At 34.8% G+C, this 12,021-nt stretch overlaps 1 protein-coding gene across 1 annotated transcript in view; it reads left to right on the top strand.

The window, feature by feature from the left end:
- LOC138713066 (zinc carboxypeptidase-like) overlaps nt 1-12,021 on the top strand; it is a 29,448-nt gene that overhangs the window by 1,464 nt on the left and 15,963 nt on the right. Inside the window, exons 2-7 of the mRNA XM_069844804.1 lie at nt 1,202-1,353; nt 5,895-6,031; nt 7,091-7,169; nt 9,185-9,326; nt 9,399-9,559; nt 11,505-11,589. Coding sequence (XP_069700905.1) covers nt 1,213-1,353; nt 5,895-6,031; nt 7,091-7,169; nt 9,185-9,326; nt 9,399-9,559; nt 11,505-11,589 — 745 coding nt within the window. The 5' untranslated portion in view covers nt 1,202-1,212. The remainder of the gene's footprint in view (nt 1-1,201; nt 1,354-5,894; nt 6,032-7,090; nt 7,170-9,184; nt 9,327-9,398; nt 9,560-11,504; nt 11,590-12,021) is intronic.

The raw sequence follows: 12,021 nt of genomic DNA, 5'->3' as shown, positions 1-12,021 counted from the left end.
TATGATATACTTATCTTTTTTTTCTTCACATGGCTCATATTTATTCACTTTTCTTAATTCATACACTGTGGAAGTCAGAAAACCACTAACTCCAGCAGTGTTTATTTCAAATTGTAGCGTAAGATAATGTAAAAATTTAGGTTTTGAAGTATTTAATTGATGAAGAATGTAATTTTACACAATATTAATAGATAAATGTATAATATTTAAAGTTAGTAAGAGAAATAATAAGTTTTTCTCTCTCCTGTAAAATTTTGTTTATTGGAGTTAGGCAGTTTTTGATTTCCCTGTCTCAATTTGTAATGTTTTATATCTATGATCTGAATGTGTTATATGAAAGAGAACAACCGCTAGGATCTCCACTGTCGAAAATAAAGTTTATGGTAACGACCACTAGATGGAAGTACTGCTGCAAGCTATCACCACACTCTAGTATATACGGTCACGAAGCTCAAAACGTAGTAAATATGCATCCATAGATAGTTGCTAACCACTAGGATCGCTAATATCGCCTCATTACAGACAATGCGAAATAGTACCTGCACAGTCTATGTTTCTAGTACCCTCATAAACTCAAGATTCGTGACTGTGTATACTTGACTGTGCTAATACTCCATGCAATTCCATCAGGGTTATAGCGTGACTTCTATTAGTCGCTAGATGGCAGCACAGCGAAATTTATGAAAGTTATCTTGGAAGTGCAATCTGTTATATGATTACACTAGAGTTGTCCACTCATTTGGATACGCTAATCGATGCTCATATCGAATCAATTCAGTAGGCGATCCTTCACGCCTTGACAATTACGATAATATTGGATGGACTAGATTTCAACACCCGGTCTGAAACTGAATATATGATTTTGTTTCACAAAATTGAGAACTTTAGCATTAAACGCCACTTTGTTGTAGCGAAATAGTAAATTTGAAAGTTATGTGACGGAAATTTGAGACAAAAATTCTGAAATTTGAAAAAAGAGTAGTAGGCCTAGTGATGTTTCAAAAAATAATTTAAACTTACAAAAAGTTTTCATATAATTTTGGGCCTAATAAGATTAAATTATGTACAGCCACTATTTATCTGTACATTTCAAAGATCTAGCTCAGACGGTTAAGAAAATCAAACTTTCACCTCCTGTATCCTTAAATAACACCCTTCAGTTCTCACTACTGGACTTAAATAGCATGCTCACAATTCACAGGTGCAATAACAATGCGGTGGTTGTACTGTCTGCTGTTGGCGGCGCTCGTGTCGGCCAAGGTCCGCTACGATGGCCACCAGGTTCTGCGTCTGGTGCCGCGCAACAGGGACCAGCTGCAGGTCCTCAGGGACTTGGAGGACTCTCCCAACGGGGTAAGAAGCGACGTCTGGTTTCAAATTGATTAGGCCTATGTTATTACTACGTCTTGTATAGTGTGTCCAGCAACAACTCAACCGCGTGTTTCGAAATCATTTCAGTCAACATGCGTCCGATCCACAGAGTTTTAATTCACGTGCGAATTAAATTTTTTTAAATCACTGTCTTCATGACAACCAACACATCAGAAACAATAAAATCTATACATTCATTCATTTTTAACTTCTTCACAAACAACACATTACAAAGAAAAGGCGAATAATTTAAAATTGAATTTAGATCGGCTTTCCAGTAATGAAAACAGTGACGGATAATAGTAATATACGTTACAAGAGCGGTATGTTGAAGTTTTCATGTTCGAGGAAAAGTTTGAAAAAGCGAAACGTAGTTGAGGTTTTTCATTTTCCGAGAATTGAAATAAAACATATCGCTCGTGTATCGTACATTATTTTGTGCGAAGATCGTTTATTACATACCTGAAAGAGGAATTTATAATTAGTTGCAATGAAATCTCCATCTTGGTTCCTGTTCAATGACGGCAAATTTGGAAAAGAAAAATATCTATCTTCAACAATGTTGCTTTAAAATGTTTTCTGTGTTTACTATACTCCAACAGGCCGTGATATAAGTCTTGTCTTTTTTTCCCCCAGTCCATAAATGCGAACTTAAAAGAAACGGTAAGGTTATGTAATGATTTATTTTTCATTTTAATATTTTAACAATATTATTTATATAACATATTGCAGTAATAACATCGTCATCTGGAATCTTGTTGATTTTTTTCACGGTTTCCTTAATGTTACTTGCATCACGAATGCAGTAACTTAGTGGAGTTGTAGAGTTTACTTAATTTTTGCAAATATTTAAAAACAATAATTAACAGTGCAATTTAGGTGAAATTGCAGTGGTAAGTTTCCAATTTATAATTATTACTATATTGAACGTCTCTAAAAATAATATGTTAAAAGCCTAAAGCAGTCAAATCAATATGTCCTTAAGCGGTAAGAAGAGGGAAATTGTTATGTGTGTTAGGTTGGGAATACTGAATGTGGAATTTTACACTATCCGCGGATTGGTTTTGTGCGGAAACCAAGCAAATACGCACGATCTCGCACAAAGTATTGTGTGACACACGAGAGTAAACAGAGTTCACGCGCTCGTGGAAATCTTCACACTGGGATCTTCTCAGGAGCTAGATTTTCCATTCGTGGATAAAATCTAATTTTACTCTGTAATAAGAATTACTATTGTTATAAAGAAAGTAAGAATTACAGAGTTTCTTTCATTTATACGATGAAAGAGTAATGGAACGGAGAAAAATTCTCTCCGGCGCCGGGATTTGAACCCGGGTTTTCAGCTCTACGTGCTGATGCTTTATCCACTAAGCCACACCGGATACAACCCCGGCGTCGGATAGAATCGTCTCAGATTAAGTTCCAACTCTCGGGTTCCTTCTAGTGGCCGCCCTCTGCACTACGTCATAGATGTCTATGAACGCAGGACCGAAGTCCACACATGTGCTGAGGTGCACTCGTTATGAGTGACTAGTTGGCCGGGATCCGACGGATTAAGCGCCGTCTTAAATCAAGAAGTGATTTACGTATATCATATATATTATTTTAATGTACCGAAGTACATATGATATTTCCTTTCGAAACTCTTAAAATAAAATCTATTCACATTTAATAAGAATTAATTTGTATAATATCTAACCATTATATGCAACACATTAACACTTCCAAGTGAGTTTCGGTGCGAGTCCCGAGAACAAACTAACTAAATTGAATTGAATTGAGTCTTCGAACATGCGCAGTGTCTTGTATCTGGACTGAATATTCTAACGGTACAATCTTTCTTTACACAACTGCACTTTGACATTACTTATTCCCTTGGAGAACATGCTATATTTTTTACAATACAATGGATATCCCTGTGAAACGAGCATGACTAGACCATGACTACGAGTCCACAAGACACCGGAGCGATCTCCAGATCATTTCCTCTGGGGCTCATGAAATTTGTTGCTGGTCTCTTAAGTCGGGTACAAAGGCCCGGCTTGGTTGCAGTGTGGCGATGACATTAGAAATGTAGATGACGTAATGACAGCCATGAATCATACATAAAAAGTACGTGCAAGCATGCTGCTGTTCCTGAACTGCTGTTACAAACACCACGCACTGTAACATGCCAGTGAAAGATACCACACTCCCTGTTTTGAACGGAGCTGTATCATGTATGTTTGACCTGATATCCCGTTCTTGTAACTACAAGGTAGCTTATCCCGTGTTTCGTACTATATACATATTTCATAGGTTTAATTTTTAATTGGTCTGTTTTACAACGCTTCTTAAACTGTGACCAAGTGTACCATCAAGTCTGAAGTTGTAACTTGCTCCAGAGCGCAGCATTACCAAAGGCGATGAACATTCTTCGCATAGGCTGGAGATTCCTACTTCATATACATGCCAAGCTAAGAAATCCTATTCCTAAATAAGAGGGCTCCAGTAAAATTTACCGGCCATTAGCATCTAATTGCATAGTAGACATAAGACATATTGTATTGTATACTTATTAATTTCAAATCAGGAATCAGCCCCTGAACACGAGTTCTACTCTTTCAGGGGCGAACTAATGTTTTTCTGAATATATTATATTTTACGTTCCAATTATTAGCTAAATAAATAGATACATAGTTAAATAAATAAGTAAATAAATAAATAAATAAATAAATAAATAAATAAATAAATAAATAAATAAATAAATAAGTAAGTGAGTGAGTGAATGAATAAATAAATAAGTAAATAAACAAATAAATAAATAAAAACAAAATAAATAAATAAATAAAAACAAAATAAATAAATAAATAAATAAATAAATAAATAAATAAATAAGTGAGTGAGTGCATGAATAAATAAATAAATAAATGAGTAAATGAATAAATAAATAAACAAAAACAAAATAAATAAATAAATAAATAAATAAATAAATAAATAAATAAATAAATAAATAAATAAGTAAATAAATAAATAAACAAAAACAAAATAAATAAATAAATAAATACATAAATAAATAAATAAGTAAATAAATGAGTGACTGAATGAATGAATGAATAAATAAATATGTGAGTAAATAAATAAATAAATTAGTAAATGAATAAATAAATAAACAAAAACAAAACAAATAAATAAACAAAAACAAAACAACAAACAAATAAATAAATAGATAAATAAGTGAGTAAGTGAGTGAATGAATGAATGAATGAATAAATAAATTAGTAAATAAATAAATAAATAAGTAAATAAGTAAATAAATGAGTGAGTGAGTGAATGAATAAATAAATAAATATGAGTAAATAAATAAATAAATAAATTAGTAAATGAATAAATAAATAAACAAAAACAAAATAAATAAATTAGTAAATGAATAATAAATAAAAACAAAATAAATAAATAAATAATTAAATAAATAAATAAACAAAAACAAAATAAATAAATAAATATGTGAGTAAATAAATAAATAAATATGTGAGTAAATAAATAAATAAATAAATTAGTAAATGAATAAATAAATAAATAAATTAGTAAATGAATAAATAAATAAACAGAAACAAAATAAATAAATAAATAATTAAATAAATAAATAAACAAAAACAAAATAAATAAATAAATAAATATGTGAGTAAATAAATAAATAAATATGTGAGTAAATAAATAAATAAATAAATTAGTAAATGAATAAATAAATAAACAAAAACAAAATAAATAAATAAATAAATAAGTAAATAAGCAAATAAATAAATAAATAAACAAAAACAAAACAAATAAATAAATATGTGAGTAAATAAATAAATAATTTAGTAAATGAATAGATAAATAAAAAAAAACAAAATAAATAAATAAGTAAATAATTAAATAAATAAACAAAAACAAAACAAATAAATAAATAAATAAATATGTGAGTAAATAAATGAATAAATTAGTAAATTAATAAATAAATAAACAAAAGAAAATAAATAAATAAGTAAATAAATAAATAAAAAAAACAAAAAAATATAAATAAATAAATAAACAAAAACAAAACAACAAACAAATAAATAAATAAGTAAATAACTAAGTGAGTGAGTGAGTGAATGAATGAATGAATAAATAAATTAGTAAATGAATAAATAAATAAACAAATAAATAAATAAACAAAAACAAATAAATAAATAAATAAATAAATAAGTAAATAAGTGAGTAAATGGGTAAGTGAATGAATGAATGAATGAATGAATGAGTAAATAAATAAATGAATAAATAACTAAATAAATAAATAAATAAATCCATAAATAAATAAATTTCTCCCACACGCCCAAATTGTAATGGAACACAATAAGACCTTTCTGTGTCTGCCCTCTCTGTTGCAATATCTGTGCAGTTTTCCAGCAGTCCTTCGTCACACATTGCTAATCCCAAGTTTGCGAGTTCGTGCTAGACTACAGACAGGCCCTAGCTATCCAGCACCCATCTTACACTGTCTTTTGGTTCTGTGTTCGAAGCTTGACTTCTGGACTTCTGCGAGGGCTGTGAACGTCACAGTAGACGTCAGAGTGCCGCCTCAGATGCGTGCAGGATTCCTCAGCGCCGTCAACACGCACGGCCTGGAGACGCAAGTGTTCATCGACGACGTCCAGAAGTGAGTACGCGTGCGGGATCGACTTCAAACCCTTGGACATGCAAAGTACGAAATTTCGTATTGTAACCATTCCTGCCAGCGGAATGGGAACGAGGGTTTTCACGAACCGCGATATGTAGAATGCAATTAAGGCCAAAACATTCCATAATATTTTGATAAAATTGTCACATTTCATAAACATCTCCATATTATTTGAAGGATTTTTACCTCTCCGCTAATATTCCTACAATTATCACTGAGCTTGTCCAAAATTATAGAGGAAATAGAGATGTCTCAGAATTCTCAAGGACAAGGGAAATCTCCAAATTCCCCTTCAGAATCTTGAACTCATAGCGTCAGTGAAATCGAGTAGCCAATACAAAATAAGTGATTCCTATTCCACCTCCGCTCATACTTGCAGGTCTTTTTAGTGTTGCCTTGTGTACTGTAAATTAAAGTAATCTGCTTTAAGACTCTTGCTGCTGGACATCTCTCTCTTGATACTTCCTTTCTCCTCTTCAGCAAATTCTGCAGACAGATTGGAAAGCTCTCACAAGTGTTGATGACCGAGCGAGCTGGCGCAGAAGGTAGCGTCTGAGACTCGTATGCGGGAGGCCTCGGGTTCAAACTCCGTGGCCGGCCAATCTAACTGGGGTATTTCGTGGTTTCCTCAGTCACAAAGGCAAATGTCGGATTGGAAATTTATATGCCATGATTCATCACCGCCTGAATCATCAATATCATAAACATTAATCGAAATCTCTAATCAGTTACAAGAACACAAGCCATCTACAACACACAACAGAAACAGGAACTCAGCAAGAGTAAAATCGACCTACTGGTATACCCACAGATCCTAACACGCGTTATGACCGCAGTTGTTAAAGCGTGTATAAATTAACGTAACAAAAAAGTGTTAATGAAGGTAAAACACACAGCTCAAAATCCACACAGGTCTAGCGACTTAAAAATTGCACCGATCTGTAGTGTTAGACGAGACTTCGGCTGCAATAAGGAAAAGTAGTTTGAACAAGGAGGTTGTTTGTTGGAATAGTTATGACTACGGGCCCTTGTTTGCAGGATGGTAGACTCGCAGGAGCGGAGAGCAGGGACGCCGCGCGCCGAATTCGACTGGACGTCATATCACGACCTGGACGAGGTGCGTATAATTTCACCATAGTGCAGTCTTGTTATCAAAGGCAAAAAACCAAATTAGATATTTTTTACCGAAATAACGAGAATATGTGTGTATCCAATGCCTACCCACTTGTTTGGTTCATGTTCCGCATATTGCGGATAGATGGCAGGACTGTGATCCATTTTTCAAGTTGCACACCACTTCGGAGGGCCACGCTATGCATGACGCCACTTTCTTGACAAGTCATAGTGATATTAATGAATTGAAAACTCTTACTAATTCCGTTTTTAATAAAGCCAAGAAATGGTTTAGTTCTAATAAATTTCTTTTAAATGAAAGTAAAACTGCATCCTTGTTGTTTAGTAGTACTTACTTACTTACTTACAAATGGCTTTTAAGGAACCCGAAGGTTCATTGCCGCCCTCACATAAGCCCGCCATCGGTCCCTATCCTGTGCAAGATTAAGCCAGTCTCTATCATCATACCCCACCTCCCTCAAATCCATTTTAATATTATCCTCCCATCTACGTCTCGGCCTCCCTAAAGGTCTTTTTCCCTCCGGTCTCCCAACTAACACTCTATATGCATTTCTGGATTCGCCCATACGTGCTACATGCCCTGCCCATCTCAAACGTCTGGATTTCAAGTTCCTAATTATGTCAGGTGAAGAATACAATGCGTGCAGTTCTGTGTTGTGTAACTTTGTCCATTCTCCTGTAACTTCATCCCGCTTAGCCCCAAATATTTTCCTAAGCACCTTATTCTCAAACACCCTTAACCTATGTTCCTCTCTCAGAGTGAGAGTCCAAGTTTCACAGCCATATAGAAGAATCGGTAATATAACTGTTTTATAAATTCTAACTTTCAGATTTTTGGACAGCAGACTGGATGATAAGAGCTTCTCAACCGAATAATAACACGCATTTCCCATATTTATTCTGCGTTTAATTTCCTCCAGAGTGTCATTTATATTTGTTACTGTTGCTCCAAGATATTTGAATTTTTCCACCTCTTCGAAGGATAAATCTCCAATATTTATATTTCCATTTCGTACAATATTCCCGTCACGAGACATAATGTTTAGTAGTACAGTCATGGAAAATAAAAATTTTAAACTTCTTGGTATTACTGTGGACAGCACACTTACTTGGGCAGACCATGTTGATTCTGTTTGTAAAAAATTGTCAAGAGTGATATTTCTTCTGCGAAATTTGAAAATGTATGTTCCGAAGAATTACATTAGAGTTGTCTATTTTTCTTATTTTCATAGTATACTTTCTTATGGACTACTTTTATGGGGTAATAGTTCTCATACTAATAAGGTACTTATGTTACAAAAGAAAGCTATTAAAATTATAATTAATTCATCAATTAAGGCACACTGCAGACCGTTATTTGTAAATGAAAAAATTATGACTGTAACATCACTGTATATTTATCAAGCCCTAAATTTCGTCGAAGAAAATTCACACATGTTGACACATAGGAATGATGTTCACCTATACAACACTAGAAACCGTGACCTTTTTGACATATACCTAAGTGTAGGCTGACCAAAACAATGAATAATTATTTTATTATGTCGTTAAAAATAGCAAATAAATCTCCGAGATATCTTTTTAATCTGGAAAGGAAGTCTTTTAACAGACTTGTCTATGGTTGGTTAATCAACAAACCATTTTATGAAATTAATGAGTTTTTTTAATGTCAATGTTGTTGAGAGTTTTTGAATTAATTTTATTGTTTTGTTTTTTATTACCGACTTTGTCAATTGCACTATGTTGTGTGCTCTGACTGTACAACACTGAATATACTGAATATCTGTGGAGAGGTATGTCGTGTAATAGAGTGAGTGTATGTGTAAGTGTTCGTGTAAATGTAGTGTAGGGGATGGGTGAGGATGATAAATATGAAGAGAGACGGGGAAACCCGGTGCCGGCACGTGGCCTGCTCCTGTCGAACAGCACCAAGGAGCCCGCCAGGCTTAATGTCCCCGTCATTTCATAGACTACTCTTTAACAACGTAATGTTCACAGCTGAACGCGTGGCTGCTGGGCCTCAACCAGTCCTTCCCCGTGGTGCAGCCGGTGGTGGGCGGCCGTACCTACGAGGGCCGCGACATTCAAGGCGTCAAGGTATCCTACAAGGCAGGCAACCCACGGATCTTCGTGGAGTCAGGTACGTAACCTCCCTCATCCCACCCAGCCTATCTGTTGAAACTAGCTGTGACGCCTGGCGATTCTGTTGCAGGCATCCACGCGCGCGAGTGGATCGCGCCGGCCACGGCCACCTGGATCCTGAACCAACTGCTGACCAGCCAGGACGAAGACGTGAGGTTCGTCGCGGAGAACTTCGACTGGTACATCTTCCCCAGCGTCAACCCCGACGGGTACCAGTACTCGCACACCACTGTGAGTGGAAGAGTCTGTCAGTCAGTATTGTAGTCAATTATTGGTTAACCTGTCTGGTTCTGTTATCTTATTATCAGTCCCTGATCTTGTCGTGTTAAGCCTTACGCATGGACCACAAACTCTTCACCAGTACCGTGTAGGCCAGGCCTGCAGAACTCGTAAGTAGGGGAAATATGACGTCAGCCTTACTCCACTTCTATTAGGGATGATCGACTTCCGCGTAGAGTTATTTACATTCTCTGAACGTCAGAGGTCCATCAGTGGCGGCATGTAATTTTCAAAAAGGCTTGTAATAAATTCATTGTTTTTATAATGCGTTATCTCGTTTCAAGGTTTATAATTATGCTAGATTTCCTGTCGGTAGTTTCTTTGAGATTTCTTTGCACCTAACCTGTTTTAGATTTTCGAAAACTTTCCTCCTATCATCACCTACGGAAACATAGATTTGTAGCATTTAAGTAATGAACCTTGAAAGTCACTATTAATTTCAATTCAAAATGAACACAACGAGTGACGTCCTTAATTTTACAGTATATAAATAAATAATCAATATACAGTTCGTAATAATGAACTTATCCGAAAGTTTGTGTATTCCATAATTCTTAATATGGACTTTGTTGAAATGTGGTTTAATATTGAAATGACGAGTAGAAATAAATTGGATGGGACACAGTAAACAAGCAATTCTTTCGTCTTCAACAACAAAATAATCATATTCCCATTTCCTTTGCAAGTAGTATTCCTTCACGGGTTTAGATTTTGCCATGTTCCAGTTCTCTTCAAACTGCAGTACGCGTATTATTTGTTTGTTTACTTATTTAGGCCTACTTATTTACTTATTTAATTACTTCTTTATTTACTTATTTAATTATTTATTTATTTACTTTTTACTCATTTATTTATTTTTTTTGGCTGGAGTGTGTTACAATGTAGAATGACAGCATTAACATCCGGTCATATAGCTATCACTCACTTATCTATGTACAATTTATTTATCGTCCTATTACTAGTAAAACCAGTTAAGACCAGTAATACAAGTTTTGTAAAAACAGGAATTAAAACTTTATTAATGCACGACAAATCATAATAGATTCTTCAAATAAAGTAATTGGTTTGTTGCCTGCATGCACATTTCGGACTTATTTCATTTTAGTAGAATACAGAGCACGGAAAGACAAGTCGGGGACTGTACTTAGCTTATTTTACACAAAAAGTGCATTTAATCGGCTTTACTAGTAATAGGACGATACACGTAGGTAGACCTTCTTACATTATATGTACACATAGGCCTACATTTTAAAATTTATTTTACATGTCTTTTAATTTATTTATTTCCCTCATTCATTTTTATCTTACTTTCTAAAGGTATGTTTCTAAGGATTTTATTATCTGTTCATTTGTAATTCTTGATAGCGTATTGTATACCTGCCGCCGCGAGAATAAATGTTAATGCAGCCGAGCGTAACTAGAACGTCATGACCGCGCTGGTAGAAAAAGTGGGTGGGGCAAGAGGGGTAGTAAAGCAGTCGCTCTCAGGAGCTACAATTCTGCAGGTCTGGTAGGCTATTCCACGACAGATAGCCTATTTCAGTGAGGCATACGGTGCGCTGTCCAGAGTAAAGCAAACTTCAATGCAATAAACAGTGCAGCCTTCATTACGATTTAAAGCGCTCTTTCGAAAAACGAAACTTACAATTAGACCTACAGTACGTACCCTTCTTCCCGCAAATCCCTGAATTAACAAACATATGAGAGCTAGTAGTTGATCCATAAAATACATAGCTTCGTGATGTTTTATAACATTTTATAGTATCGTCTAACCATAAAATAAAATTTAAAAACCATTTCCATAGATTAAGAAATTGCAATAAACCAGGTCTGTCGATTTTGATGAGTAAGATGAAATGAAGGTTTGATTGAAACACGAAGCATCGTGTGATTGCAGGACCGGATGTGGCGCAAGACTCGAACCCCGGGCACCAGGTGCTTCGGCGTCGATGGCAACAGGAACTGGGACAACTACTGGAACCGTAAGAGCATTGGCACTGAATAGTACGAAGTTGTTGACTGGAGGTCCAGTAAGGGGCAAGTCAGCAAGTTTTTTCAACTCAAGAAAAAGTCAAATTTAGCTAAGAATTGCAAACGTGGGAAAGGCGCTTCACCCGACGAAGGTTCTTTCTGGTTGATAAACCTTCAATATTTTATTCTTTGAGGGCAATCTATGCTATGAGAGACGCTATGGAATGAAGTATTCAGTATGTAACTGACTTAGGAGGAGATTTTGAAAAACAAAATAATCTGCCCTCAATGAGGGTGACCATAAAGATCCAGAATAAAAGCACGACAGAAATAATTTAGAAAGACAAAAAAGATTAAATACGGGAATTGTTTAGTAAAACATCCAGAGAAATGCAAATCCAAAAGAATCGTCAATGGCCAAAATATAAATGGTAATGCAATAT

Source organism: Periplaneta americana, chromosome 14, assembly GCF_040183065.1.
Source record: "Periplaneta americana isolate PAMFEO1 chromosome 14, P.americana_PAMFEO1_priV1, whole genome shotgun sequence".
In the NCBI taxonomy this organism is placed as follows: Eukaryota; Metazoa; Arthropoda; class Insecta; order Blattodea; family Blattidae; genus Periplaneta; species Periplaneta americana.
Note: the sequence above shows the minus strand (reverse complement) of the source record. Positions and strands in the feature narration are given on the sequence as shown.